Below are 14,720 nucleotides of genomic sequence, written 5' to 3' on the forward strand. Positions count from 1 at the left end.
CGATCTGAATACATATATATATATATATATTTTCCGCTCTTAATATTTCGATATCCCAGTTTCCTACTTTCGTGATTGTGAAAGGATCTCTTTATTAACCTGAATGCGGTAAACCAGTGAGAAATAAAGTTATTCGGAAGTCACAGATTCACGTAGTGAGTAAACTCAAACAAACGAACGGGGGAAGGAGAGCAAAATGCAATCGTGAAACTTGCTCTAGGATGCATACGGCGAAGTCGGCATCACACCGGGCTACTACTTTAAATGTAAATTCTATATCCATTTCGCTTGAATGAGTGCGGGCATCAGCGTATTCTTGGCGTGAGGCTCTTCTGAGTAACGGGGAAATGTGTAGCAAATAGAACCGCCGTGCCGCGCGGGTGGTGAGGACAAAGGGCGCACATACAAATGTATGTAGAACCGATCCTGCATTCCAGTGCTAAAGTTTCGAAGTATTGATCGATCGGGGCGGACATACCAGAGACTCTCTCCGAGACTTGAATTATATCACTCGCGATCGGAATCTTATATCCGCGAGAAATACCCGCGGAATGCATTGTTGATGATATACCCGTCGCGTCCATTTTTAATCACTATTGGCGAAGGTGTCTAAATAAAATGGGCAATCGCGGAAAGTGGCCAATAAAAGTTCCCGTTGCGTGCGAATTGTTCTAGCTTTCTCGTACTTTCCTTTTTATTCGCATAGACTCTTGAGACTCTTTAAAACGTTGGGAAATGATATTTTATTATACATTTTATTGTGGAGAATTTAATTGGATGCATTTTTAAATGTCGCGTTTCGATTCCTCGCATGATCGATTTTATCTTATATCTCTATATATATATATATGTGTCATCGCCCACTCAAAACTGGATTATCATTACACAACACTCGTCTGACAGTTTTAAAATTAATTACTACTCGCTAATCTCCACTTCATATTGACACATTTTGACACATTTGTATTTTAAAATCCGCTACACACAATAGAGATTTCTCCTAACATTAAATTTTAGGATTTTTGGAGCGCGCAATCTTCTATTTTTATAAATACATGTTTGTATAAAAAAATCTAATAGGAGTCTATTAAATCTAAATACGAATCTTATTAAGAAACTTAAAAATCTATTAAGAGAGAATCTATTAATCGGAAATGGACAGATTATCAGGATTCAAATTAATTTATTTAGCAATTAAATTCGCAATGAGAATCCTAACGTATTCCGGAACTATTCTTGGTTTTTCTCTGTACCGGGCGGGAAAAAGAGGAACTCGCGCGGCCATTTCATCCTCTATTTACGGTTTTTCTCCATGCTTGGGGAGGGAAAAAAGAGGTAGTCGCGACCATCTCATCTCCTATTTATGGCTCCTACGCTTTGCATATCCTCGCTCTAGAAGTGCGGTGTACCAACTCCTGATAGCCAATGATGCACACCTGTATCGCGTTCACCGCCAATTTCGACGCGCAACTCGTGTGGTTCGCCGAGCACGCCGAAGACAATGGATATAGATATTGGATGCCGTGCAGCGGTGGGGCGGCGCGGGTGTGGCGGCGCGGGCGGATGGAATTTGTCCATGATTTTCGGCGCCCCCACGATGGTGTTGGTATCATATACACCGTGCGTCGACTGTGACACCCGTGGGACGGGTCTCCCCTGTGTCATACGCGCGCGCCTGCGATTCGTTGAGATGACCATAACCGTCGGGGAAAGTACCGTCGTCACGCGCGAAACGACCGGCGAAGTGGCGCGCTACCGCGGTCTGAATCATTGTTATCTTTCGGTAACAGGTCCCGCTGGGCGAGTCCGACATATGTCAGCCACTCATTGCTTCGATATCCTTCGCCCTCTTCTTTTTTTACTGCCCGCGTTGCTATAGATGGTTATTCCGCGTCGGGCTGCCGTTTTCTCTTCACGCACAAGCTCGTTTCGCTCAGGCATAAAGATTTTCTGTAAAAATCTTCTTTTCGATACAGCAGTGATGCTGTCCCTTACGATCATCATATTTTACAAGGGATGATATCGCAATTATTAAATTGCATGATATCGCATTAGGTAAAATAAAGTGAAAATTTCAGTTGAAAAAAAGGAACTTTGTGTCTATTTTTCTTGGAATATTTTCTACATTTTGGAATTTAATGAGCTCTTTGTTTTTCTTCCTTTCTCTGTACACGGAAAGAACGATTTTGAAAGATCTAAAAATTTTGCTAAACAGATCTGAAAATAATTGCTTATTGAATCATTAAAATAATTTGTTGGAATGTTAAAACTGATAAGTATTGTTATATAACACTCTAGCAATCATTTTGACTTTCGCACAAAATAATTTTGACTATTGTACACAAATTATTTTCAGATCTGGATGCAGCAAAATTGTTCTTTCCGTGTAATTCTCTGTATAAATTTTACGTATTGTAATATTATATAATTAATGTAAATATATAGTTTCAATTTGATTTAAAATATAATTGCGATTCAAGCAAAATATTTAATACTAAATGTGTCCCAAGAATTTGGAAGGTGATTTTATATTGTTGTATTGTTTATACTTTAAAATTAATTAAATGTATGAAAATATTTTGTGTTTTTTGCACATTCTGTGCAATTGTAATTCCAAATAGTAAAATAATTGTAAATCGGGCGCCAAATGTAGTTAATTATTTGGCTTTTATAAGCATGTATTGAAGATATCGAGCGATGATCGTCTTGTAAAAAGCCAAATATTTTCGTGAGTTCTACCAACATTTTCTCAAGATTATATCTTATTGTCAGCATGAGATGCATCGTTGTGTCACGATCTTTACATACGGGTTTCCCGGTTCAAGTTTTGCTTCTTGTTGCTCTCTCGACCGACACGTCGTTTCGCGCTTTTTCCAAGACTATGACAACGGCGGAAAATTTTGACACGTGATACAGAAGCTGCAACGAACTAATCGGAAACTTCCCGAACAAAAGTTAAGCCACTCCCTGCTAGGATCTAACCGAGATTCATCGTTCTGAGAAAAGTTTCAGCGCATTTAGCTCTTCTAGTATCTTAATTTAATCTTTCCCTGTCCAGAATCGTTATTGCAAGTAATGATTTTGGATTATCTTCTCGATTATTTCTTTTCCGAACAAGATGGGATGTAATTGATTTACTTTAATTGTAATTATTGGTAAAATACGCTCATCTTTCTAGAAAATAGATAATGTATATATCAAATATAATCGACTTCTAAAAATGTAAATGGCATTTAAACATTTAAATGTTTAAGAAATTGATCTTAATATTTTTTAATAATATTCTTTATGTTTCATAAATTTTATAAATTAATCACAATTGAAATAACTTTAGCTCTTTCAATTGTCATGTCAAATTATTAAAAGTTAATTATGTAACTTTTATTGCTGCTTCTATTATTGCTACTTTTATCGTTTCGTATAAAATTGTATACGGAAAGAACGATTTTGTTGAAAGATCTAAAAATTTTGTTAAAGACAGATCTAAAAATAATTTTTTATTAAATCATCAAAATAATTTGTTGGACTGTTAAAACTGATAATCATTGCTATAAAACGTTTTGATATTTTAGCAATCGTTTTGACTTTTGCACAAAATTATTTTGATTATTGAACAAAAATTATTTTCAGATTTGGATTCAACAAAAGTATTTTTTCCGTTAAATAATGTAAAATTATAACCGGACCACCAATTCGCTGTTTTATATAATATCGATATATCTTGACGAAATATCTCTTACAATTAGTTTCTCGTTTTACATGAAATAAAATGCATAGCTGCGTGTTTATGAAAGATGATATAGATTCGCGTAAAACGCGCTTGCGTCGCCGCGAGATTTACGCCGAAACGCGACACCCTTCCGCGTCGCGTAACATTCTCGCGTCTAAACTTCGGTAGTTCCACTTTCTGTATTTCCTCTTTATTGTCCGGAAACATAATGCACGGCTGTTACAGGCGTTACCAGGCGGAGCGATACTGACGGAGAAATGAACGCCCGGGTTCTTTTCCGCGGCGAAGTAACTGCAACAACTGCGGCCGGCAACTGTCGCGGACAAAGTTGGGGCGGCGTGAGATTCCGCTCGGGGAACACACAGCCGCGTATTAACGCGAACTTTATACGTATCGTTATAATGAGCAAATTCAATTTGCGAGACGACCACGTCGCCCGTTCGGCAAACATTATCGTGAAACAACGACGCGCGCGCGCGCGATTACTTTCTCCGTTAATAAGGAAATACGGTCCATATCCGCGTGTTCTTCGACGCCGGCACGTTTCGATGCAAACTCACGTAACTAATTTTGACATTCTTGCGCGCGAATGCTCGCAATTGCGATAGGCAAATTCGTTCACGCTTTACGCGGCCGTGCACAGACGTGCGGGTTCCGCAGGCAAATCGGCCGCGACTCGATATTTTCAATATAATCTTTTTTTTTTTACGATCACGAATGAAATAAAACAAATTTTTATATCGCCAATATAAAGATCCTGCCGACAAAGTTCCGGCCGCGGATGTCGCGAAGTGCCGCGCCGCGGGTACGCGCGGCGTGACCCTTTAATGACCGCACGCGTTTCTGGGACGGTCGTGTAAATGACGTGTACGTTGCAATCTACTTGTGCAAACGAACGTGTTGTACATTTCCATGGATATCCATTTTCATCCCCGGTCGTGCCAGATTTCACGCGCCACCGGGCCAGATGTACGCGCGCGGCGCGGCGCGGCGGCCCGTTCGCGCGCGTGCACACGTGTCATTACAAAACATATTTCAACAATATGCGTACTGTACTCCCGTAGACGCGCGGGAAATAGGCCGGCGCGCATATGGGGCCAAGCCAGGTGTAAAATTTATTTCCGTCTGTTGTTGGTTTAATCGACGCGGGAGTAATACGCGCCATTAATCATCGCGTAATGATGCGACATTAAAAGAAATAATTCGCCTCTGGATATTAATTAAATGAGCATTGTTTCGCGCAAATTTATTTACGGCCGCCGGATTTTAACGATGATTTACCGTCTGCTCGAGGGTGAATCCTAATTGCAACCGCCACCAACATTAATTTACATTTGTAGAAATTGCTTACGAATTTAATTAAAAAATGTTTATCTCTCGCGATTACTGCTTAGCTTAAGCAGCGGAAGTGCTTACATTTTATACCTTCAACAAGAGATATAAGCCTTGTAAAAAAATATTATCAAGTGCATATTATCTACAGTGGGAAAACAACACGGTTAAAAAATATCTATATATTAAATTAATTAGACGTAGTTAAATATGAAAGTAAATAGCTTGTTCAATATTAAATTATTAGTTGATCAAAATTAATAATCTGTATATACATATATATATATATATATATATATATATATATATATATAGATTATTAATTCTGATCAACTAATAATTTAATATTGGCGAATCTTTGAATCAAAACGTTGCTCGTTCGACCGAGATTTCAATATACAGTCGGCAAATATCAATCGCGTTAAGAGCTCAGCGAATTTCAAACAGAATCGCTTATAGTTATTGAATTTAATCGGTGTAAACGCTGCGGAGTCCATCGGATATAAAGTGTCTGAATTTAAACCGATCTGGCGCGCGATATTTTCGCCTGATGGCCGCGGAAGCCAATCTATAAAATTCACGCTTCGTTTGCATTTTTCGTTTCGGCCTATTTCTTGCGAGATATACGCAGTCGGTGGCGGTAAATCGTAAACGTCGTGTCCTCCCCCCTCCCCTTTCCCCGCCCGTCGCCCGCCGCTATGAAATCCCAGAAGACGATGTCGAGTCTGTTCCAACCACCCGCACGACGTCGTTCCGTAATGGCGAATGAACCTCGTTGTGAGATACAATCCCGCGTGAGATACGATAGTGTCTCGTTAACGCGTTATCCGTCGTGAGAAATCGGCCGAAGCCTCGGTGTTACGTTCACCTAAATGTAAATCACTTTCCGTGTACTACTATTTTACATTGGATATCCAGAAAATAAGTAGCATTAAAGGGACGATACTGAAAGCAGTCCGTCGTGAGAAGTCTAATAGAAATTATTTCGTATTTATTTTGTATTTATTTTTATTATTTTTTCGTTCTCGTTAGTTTGTGAATAATTTATGTTTCGACTCAAATTAAAAACATACGTTTTATCACTCTTGTAGGCAGGCCGAATTGAATTAGAAATTAATAAAATTAATCATAAATGTTAGGAGTCATCACGAGTCTTAATTTGGTTAACATTTAAATCGTTCCGTCCACAGCTTTCGTATAACAGCCGGCAAATTATGGGAAATCATGTTTGACTTAATTATTTTCTGCTTGACTCGTTTCGATCACTCCATAGTTTTAATTAATAATAGTAAACGCATCAGTATGGTGCGGTGACGTGATTGGAGCCAATTAAATCGACGACTCACACATTTCATTGACTTCTTCTGTGGATTTTTACAATGCATTGATCTGCATATAGCTGATCAACACAAGATTTCTTGATGTTAAATTTATGTTTTTAAATAATCTATTTGTTGTGAATTCTTGTAAATTCTATTTCTATCAAAATTGACGCTCTTCATGAATTATTGTTTTAATAGCGCTGAAAATGATCCAATGTGAAATCATATTGAAACATTTGAAACGTTCGCTTGAAGTTATGTGTATTCATATCTATAATTAGATTGAATAAATATTTTTATGTACAACGTAATGCGAGGTTTTTATGCTTCTTCTTTTTTTCCTTTTAACATTGAAATATTTAACTGTTTTAATTAATTTAATAAAAATATTTGAATTTAAACTAAATAAATAGTAAGTTCTACCATTAATGTTTAATTTGTAAACAATATACATTCACGGTACTTCTATAATTGGTGTTACTCGTGTATATATTTGTTGATGCATTGTTTCCATTCGCTTTATCACACATTAACAATTTGGTAAATCACACGAATTAAAATGCAAGCTGATTAAAAAAAAGTATCTGGTTTATGAATACATATAGAACAAGATACGATTTTTCAGGTTTTTCCCTTTGAATCGGAAAAATAACAATACGCTAGGATTACCGCGAAAATTTTCAACTCGTATTTTCGTTCGCTCGAAATCATTTATGAAAATCCATCGTGCACTGTTGGCACGACAAAGCAAAATTCATTTATAATTTTAATACGGCTCTACACAATATAGTTGCGCGCGTTCACCATTCATTAATCCGTCATTATTAATTCAATTGGGCGACACAGAGCGATTTTATTTTACATAAGTACCTTATACAAGAAATTGAAAATAGCTGCGCAATAATAGAATATATTTAGCTGTGTTATCTGAAACAGCAGAATTTGATTGTGTGTGCGTGTATAAAGGCCAAAATCGATGTTTTACGCACATTAAAATTAGGACAGAGAAAAAGAGAAAGAGAGAAAGATATGAAGCCAAAATAAATATTATAAATGGATAAATGTATAAATCTTATACATACATACACATATATACATGAAGATTTCCGTGGGGTATTTTTTCCTCGGTCCAAATTGTCCGGAATATTATCCATATATTGAACATGTAAATATTATACATTATTTTTAAAAATATGAATTAAAATTATGATATTCTTGATATTTTAATAAAATTCTTCAATATTATAAGGTATTATTTTTCAATTGATTAAAATCATAATTTAATATTAAAAGACATTTTGAAATCGGGGTCTTTTATCTTTTATTTTATTTATATTATTTTCAATTCGGAATAATTAAACAAATAACATACTAGCGTAGCAATTTTTTAAACACGCTGTTATATGAGAGAAAAAACATTATTTTACAAGAACATTTTTATTTTTTGATTTAGAAGTAATCAGTTATTTGCAACATAAAATTATTTTCGTTGATGTTCGTTACTTTATCATTTTGCTGCAATGTTTATCTAAATATTGTCAACCATAAAATTTTCTCAACCATATCTATTATGCCTTTGGCTTCTTCCGGTTGATGACTTTGTTTTTTTGAATGCTTATCCTCAGATCTTCATGAGTAACATAAAAGCAAGCGAAAGTAGTCGTATTAAAATATCTCCACGGAGTATCTAGCTGTTGTCTGAAGTTTTTCGAGAAGAAATCCAGAATTTCTTTTGCTTATGCAGAATATTATTTATACAAAAGTTACAAGTATTGTATTGTTAAAAAGTTGTGTTGATTATAGAAAATAGATACAATTGCTGTACCTGAATGTACAAAGTAACGTTATAAGATGTACGCTATACGGACAATTATGAAAGTAACTGAAATTTCTGACATGAAAGAAGTAATAAGTTTCAAACGCGCATCGACATCTCGGGAAACTTTGTTAATTAATCTCCGTCTAATACATATAATGTCGTGTTTCAATTCTTACGGCGCCATATTGTCGAACATGTGCGCTTTCTGACGTTTTACGTCGATCCTTCACCATTTCTTCGTGAAATTAGATTAAGCGAGACATTAAAATGAATAAATTATGTAAAAATAAAGAATAATAGCGTTTAAAATTTTCTAAGCAATTGTGTCTTTGTCTGTATCGACAATTACATTTCGACGGTTTTTTTAAACTTTTATATATACATCACTTTTTATTATTTATTATCAGCTGCATTAATTTTTTAATCAATTATAAATCGTCCGGAATATTATCCATATATTATAGACATGTAAATATTATATATTTTCTTTAAAAGTATGAATTAAAATTATAATATTCTTCATATTTCAATAAAATTTTGCAATATTATTTTTCAATTTATTAAAATCATAATTTAATATTAGGCGTTATGAAATTGGGATATTTGATTATTTATTTTCTTTTATTTATGTCAGTTTTAATTCGAAATAATCGAACAACATATTAGAGTAGCCATTTTTTAAACACGTTGCGATATAAGAGAAAAAAAGATTTTACAAGAACATTTTTATTTTTTTATCTAGAAATAATCAGTTATTTGTATATTAAAACTATTTACTTTGCAGTTTGTTACTTTATTATTTTGGCGTGATACTTATCTAAATATTGTTAATTATAAAATTCACGTTTTTCTGCAAAATTACAATTAATTTTGATTGTCATGGTGAAGTTTCTTCAAGGATCAAAGTACTGCGGCGTCGCCGAAAAATTTTTATCGTCGAAAAATTGACTCTTCCGCCTGGCCATACGTTGATGTAGTTCACTGTGTTGAGTTTGTCGGGACTATTCGTTCTGCGATACATGCCAACCCTTGTTTGTTGGTCGGACAACTAGTGGCTGAGAGAAACGAAGTTTACGCTGCAACATGCAGACCTATAACATTAAAGGGGCGCGTCCGTTTAATATTGCGAAGGAACGTTAGTTTACTTTTTTAATTATCAACACAATTATGTTTTCACTCGCATTTTTAGGCAAACACTAGAATAATTGTGAAAGTGTAATATGTAGAGCGTACGCGAAGTGACTTTCTATATGCGAATGAAATAATAAAATACTTTTAATCAGAGAAAACGGGACTGAGGCAGTATAAACGGTCACTTTTATCATTTATCATATTTAAACTCATTCTCTCAATGAGAGAACGCCACGCCATTTTTTCGCTTTGCAGTTTCCGCTTAAATATACATGAAAGCTATATGTGTGCACCCCTTGTCATTTCTCTGTTTCTCCGCTATTTCCTCAGAAAAAGCTCAGCTCGTCAAAATTCAAACAGAACTGCTCTTTAAATACCGGAAATTAATTGTCGTCGCTGCATTATTGATCGCGAACGCTGGACAATTGAAGAAAAATTGTCGCGCTGTTATGTTATTTTCTCGCGATTATTTTTTCGTTTCTTCAACCACTATTTTCCACATTTTCTTGTCTACCTCTTTCCTGTCCTTTCCTTCGCTTCCTTCCTCGTCTCTTTCGTTGTCTCTTTCCCTACCTCTTTCTGCTTTTCTCCTCGATAACGATAAAAATATTTCTTACTTACGGTCTATCGCGACCTAACTCAACGCTTCTTATTCCGAGGATTTTTACGATGCCAGTCTCGCCAAGATTGATGAAACTGTCGGTTCGCGAAAATCGATTTTCGAGAAAGACGAGCTCTCGTATCCGAAATTTACTCGTTCCTCGCTTCCTCTCTCCTTTTCTCTCCTTCTCTTTCCGCATCTTTCTCTGGCTTCCATCGTTTTCGTATAGGAAACTGCACGCCTGCCTTTCCTGCGAGGGAAAGGCGTACAAAGGCGGACGAGCGATGTGGAAGCAATTAATCAATCATCATTCTCGAACAAGTTCCATTTTTGCGCGATTTAACGGAGAACAGCGTTACAATCATTTCCAGAAATCATATAAGTTAACGAAAAAACAAAAAATTTTTTTGGCTAAATCTTTGATGCAGTAAGGGATTTTTCGTTGGATTTACAAAGGAGAAAAATATCTATAATATTTATTTATATTTACACGGAAAGAACAATTTTGCTGAATCCAGATCTGAAAATAATTCTTGTTCAAAAATCAAAATAATTTTATGCGAAAGTCAAAGTGATTGCTAGAATATCAAAACATTTTACAGCAATGCTTATTATTTTTAACATTCCAATAAATTATTTTGATGATTTAACAAAAAATTATTTTCAGATCTGTTTTTAGCAAAATTTTTAGACCTTTCAACAAAATTGTTCTTTCCGTGTATCATTTTTCTGATTGATATTTATCATCTCTATTATCTCTTAATCAATCGCAATTGCGATACACGCTTAAAGGCTAAATCACACTAGCGATTGCCAATTGGATTGCGATAGTAATTAGCGATTTGCGATTACTTTTCAACCGCAATCAGAGCAAAGCAGTAGGTAACCGATTGAAATTAATATTAAATCATGATTGCCGTTTAGCTAACATTATATCTATTTATAATCGCAATCTAATCGACAATCGCTAGTGTGATTTGGCCCCTTTAGATCAGTATGTTCAGAGACAATTGTTTCGCAGCCGCGACAATTTTGCTCAATTCTTACTTTAAATAGACAAATCTCTTGTAATGCTCTTTAGGAGAGTAATTGATCATTTTTTAATGCTCCAGGACAAACGTAAAAGCACGTGGGAAACTTTGTTATAATCCACGACGACATGAGATTCTGCACGGAAAGAACAATTTTTTGCTGAATCCAGATCTGAAAATAATTTTTGTTCAAATAATTAAAATAATTTTGTGCAGCGAAAGTCAAAATGATTGCTAGAATATCACCAATGTTTTATAGCAATGCTTATCAGTTTTAACATCCCAACAAATTATTTTGACGATTCAACAAGAAATTATTTTCAGATCTGTTTACAGAAAAATTTTTTAGACCTTTCAACAAAATCGTTCCTTCCGTGCGCGCGAGAAAGAGGCGCTTAATGCATGCGTGGGTTTAATCGCCGTAATGCGGCGCGGTTCGTGAAATAGCGAAACGTACAGCGATAAGGACATTACGTCGGCGCCGGGTGTATTAATTTAAAATTCAATTCCCGCTAACGTGTCTTTTTGTTGCAGGAGACGAGATCCTCTACCGTGACGAGATAGGTAATTTGTTGATCTACAATGTCAGCTCGGCCGCATCCAAGATCCTGTTGGACTCCAGCAATCCCGTAAGTTTTCTTAAACTTCTGCTCGTCGTACGAAAGTTCTCGCGAGCGGTGAGGAGGAGGGGAAAGGGGGGGGGAGAGGGAGGGACTTCGAAGTTTGCATGAGATCCGGAAGAGCGCCCGTTCGTGAATTTCTATCTGTAATGAATCTCAGAATTATCAGCTATTTTACTCGGGTTATCACATTCCCATTTTCCTCTTCCCCCTCTCCGCTAATAATATTAAATATTGAACATAAGTTACAAATGAAACGCGATGAAACGTCATACCTACGTCAAATTAAGATTTATATTAAATTTATGCCGGAACACAAACAAGACTGATATTAATTAGGCATTAATTAAACGAAGAAAACAATGTACAATGTTAATTATACGCGTATCAATATGTCATTAGCATTAATAACGCAAAATATTAAACGTGTCACTGCAGCGGCCGTCATCACAGATAATCAATAATCGTATAGAGTTGTGTGTATACGCTCTAGCATGGTACACGAGCCAATCCGGAAAGGCGTATACATAAATATTTTTACGCGCGCGCGTTAACGTATGCGCAATTATTGTCGCATTAACGTGCGCGTGCGATTACATAGAAATCGCGGCATAAATATAGTCGGGGAGGAGGGGAGTACGAATTAATTGTTCGCCATCGCGGTGCCGCTCCTCACTTCCGAAATCGCACGATAACGACCAGAAATACAACCGGAAAGCACGCGGGCACGCATCCCTGCACATATATACGTGTCCCCTACTTCGCCCTCACCCTTCCCCCCCTTCCCCGATCTTCTTTCCCGCTCTAAATTCATATTCGTGCGTGATCAATTAAATCGCCCTGGCCTTTATACCCTCGCGAGCGCGCGTGTAAAAGAGGCGGAGGCGCCGCGCGGTTGCGGATCGAATGCGAAAACAGCGAAACGGGAAAGCGGAAATCGGAAAAGAGGGGGCCGAAATTATTTCCGCGGCGCGCGCTGAGGGGAAGAACCGGAGGAGAGACCGTAATGTAATGCACACACGCCGACGCACATGGCATGGCATCGGTCGAGCTATATATACGCGCGTACGTCCCCCGCGTCGTTACTCCCGCGACACCGCCGCCGAAGAGATCGGCCGGGGAACGGTAATTGCTTGTTATCTTTCACGTTCTGACGCGTGCAATCTATCGTCGACGATTCTCATTCGTGCGAGCCGCGTGCAGAGATATCCGGGCCGGCTACCGTTGTAAAATGATTCATTACGACATCTGTAATGCGATGCCTATCTCCGCGAAATTTAACAATGCGAGATGTCCCCTCCGAGGAAAGTCTTAAATGATGTATTTACGAAATTTATCGTTATGCACACGACTATTTGTCACTATTTTGCACTTTTGATGTATCGCGCGGCTGCGTTATTACTTCAATTCGGCCCTTCGTGAAATGGTCTTTATTGAAAATTTTTGACGCTGCTGTTTAAATGTTTTTCCAACGAAACTTAAAATTTACGAAAAGGCAATTTTACATACGGGCAGATAGAAGAAATTGTGTCGAATAGTTATATCACTTTTTATTACTCTTCGTAAACGAGTCCGTGCAGCGTTTTCCTTCATAAGTTTCAGAAATGATGGATAAGCGGTTTCTCCATTTTTTTTTTTTTTTTAAATAAAATCTCATCTCTCGTCAGGTGTCGTCATAATCAGCGAGAGCGGGATAAGCTGATTCTTTCAATTAAGTAAGCCGAGGAGGAGGGGGAAGGGGAAGCGCTAAAGAGAAATTGAAACGGCTAACCGACGCGACACTTTGAAACTTTATTTTTACCGTCGAACTTGCGTCCTTCTTTGAGTTCTCTCTCGAGTTAAATGAAGTCTTTCGTATTTGGTGCATTACTCGAAATCTTACGGGACTGTTTTGAATGCGCAAGTCCTTCTTGCAATGTCGACGGAGAGCAGCCTTATCGGAACGTTCTCCTTGTTAGCCTGAAAGCTATTAGGGAGTTTATGACCCGTGTATTTTCACTCACGTATATATATAATATATTGTTCTCGATATATATATATATATATATATATATATATATATATATATACCGAGATATATATACATACATATATATGTATCTTACGCGCGCACCCGTTTTTAATCCGCTCGGAAGAATTCGGTTAAATTGACCGTAACTTTGACGGGTATACTACGTGCAGCGGTGCCTCTGCGGAAGGCAGGCTCAACGCGATTGTCAAACGCGCGATTATCTGTGAAATTTAAATTGATTTTATTCGGTCTATATAGCTGGAGCCGTCTATAATATACCTGTATTTTTTCACGGTAATAACCGTCGTCTAATCCCGCTGGTATTGGCTGGTTTGGTTTCAGGACAAGGTGCAATGGCTGACGACCGAAATAACCACCGGGGCTTCGTCAGGCAGCCACACGGGGTAAGTGACGTTTTACGCCACGTTAATCGCCAAATAGATTGAGTCGCCGATTAGCGGTTGTGCGTCCTCGCGCAACCCGCGGAATTCGCGTAATTTTAGAAAAGCTGTGTATGCGCGCAGGTAGGCGGGGGGGAGCGGTAGGAAGGGAGAGGGGGCGAGAGACCGTGAGAGCGCGAGGCGAACGAGTTATATTTCTCGCGTGGTCGTCAAATCTCCACGACCACGTGGCCACACGGTTCGATCGTCCCTCCTGCGGGAGCGGTGAATTTTTAGATCCCGCCCGATCGGGAGAATGCATTCCACGCTCTGACATTGACCGCACCGGCTGCCGCCGCACTCGTCTCTCACGAGAGCAGCGGCTCTCATTTTCGTCCTCCACGTCCGCGCACCGATGGTATTCCTCCGTAAAACACGGCCGCGTGATGGTGCAGAGAGACAAGTGGGGGACATTCGATTTTCCGGAGTTTTCCCTGCAGTGAGTTTCGCGTCGACGACGCGGTTGAGAGAAGTTGCCAGTTGTCCGTGTGGTCCGTAGAGAAGCGAAGATAGTGAAGATCGTCACCACGTGACTATAGTCGTGAATCGTTGAGGGCTTGAGGGCCTAAATACACTGTTAAACCTATACACTGTTAAATCTATAGTGTCAAATTTAACCTTAGTTAAGTCGCCACTGCTCCTATTTAATAAATAGTTATTTTTAACTAAAACAATATGGTTAT

The 14,720-nt window shown here is 37.8% G+C and overlaps 1 protein-coding gene across 1 annotated transcript in view; it reads left to right on the plus strand.

Annotated features, from left to right (window-relative positions):
- Nucleotides 1–14,720, plus strand: part of LOC105450637 (prolyl endopeptidase FAP-like) — a 323,204-nt gene that overhangs the window by 305,697 nt on the left and 2,787 nt on the right. The window contains exon 4 of the mRNA XM_011690569.1: nucleotides 11,501–11,595. Within this exon, the coding sequence (XP_011688871.1) occupies nucleotides 11,501–11,595 (95 nt within the window). The remainder of the gene's footprint in view (nucleotides 1–11,500; nucleotides 11,596–14,720) is intronic.

Source organism: Wasmannia auropunctata, unplaced genomic scaffold, assembly GCF_000956235.1.
Source record: "Wasmannia auropunctata unplaced genomic scaffold, wasmannia.A_1.0 LD336060.1, whole genome shotgun sequence".
In the NCBI taxonomy this organism is placed as follows: Eukaryota; Metazoa; Arthropoda; class Insecta; order Hymenoptera; family Formicidae; genus Wasmannia; species Wasmannia auropunctata.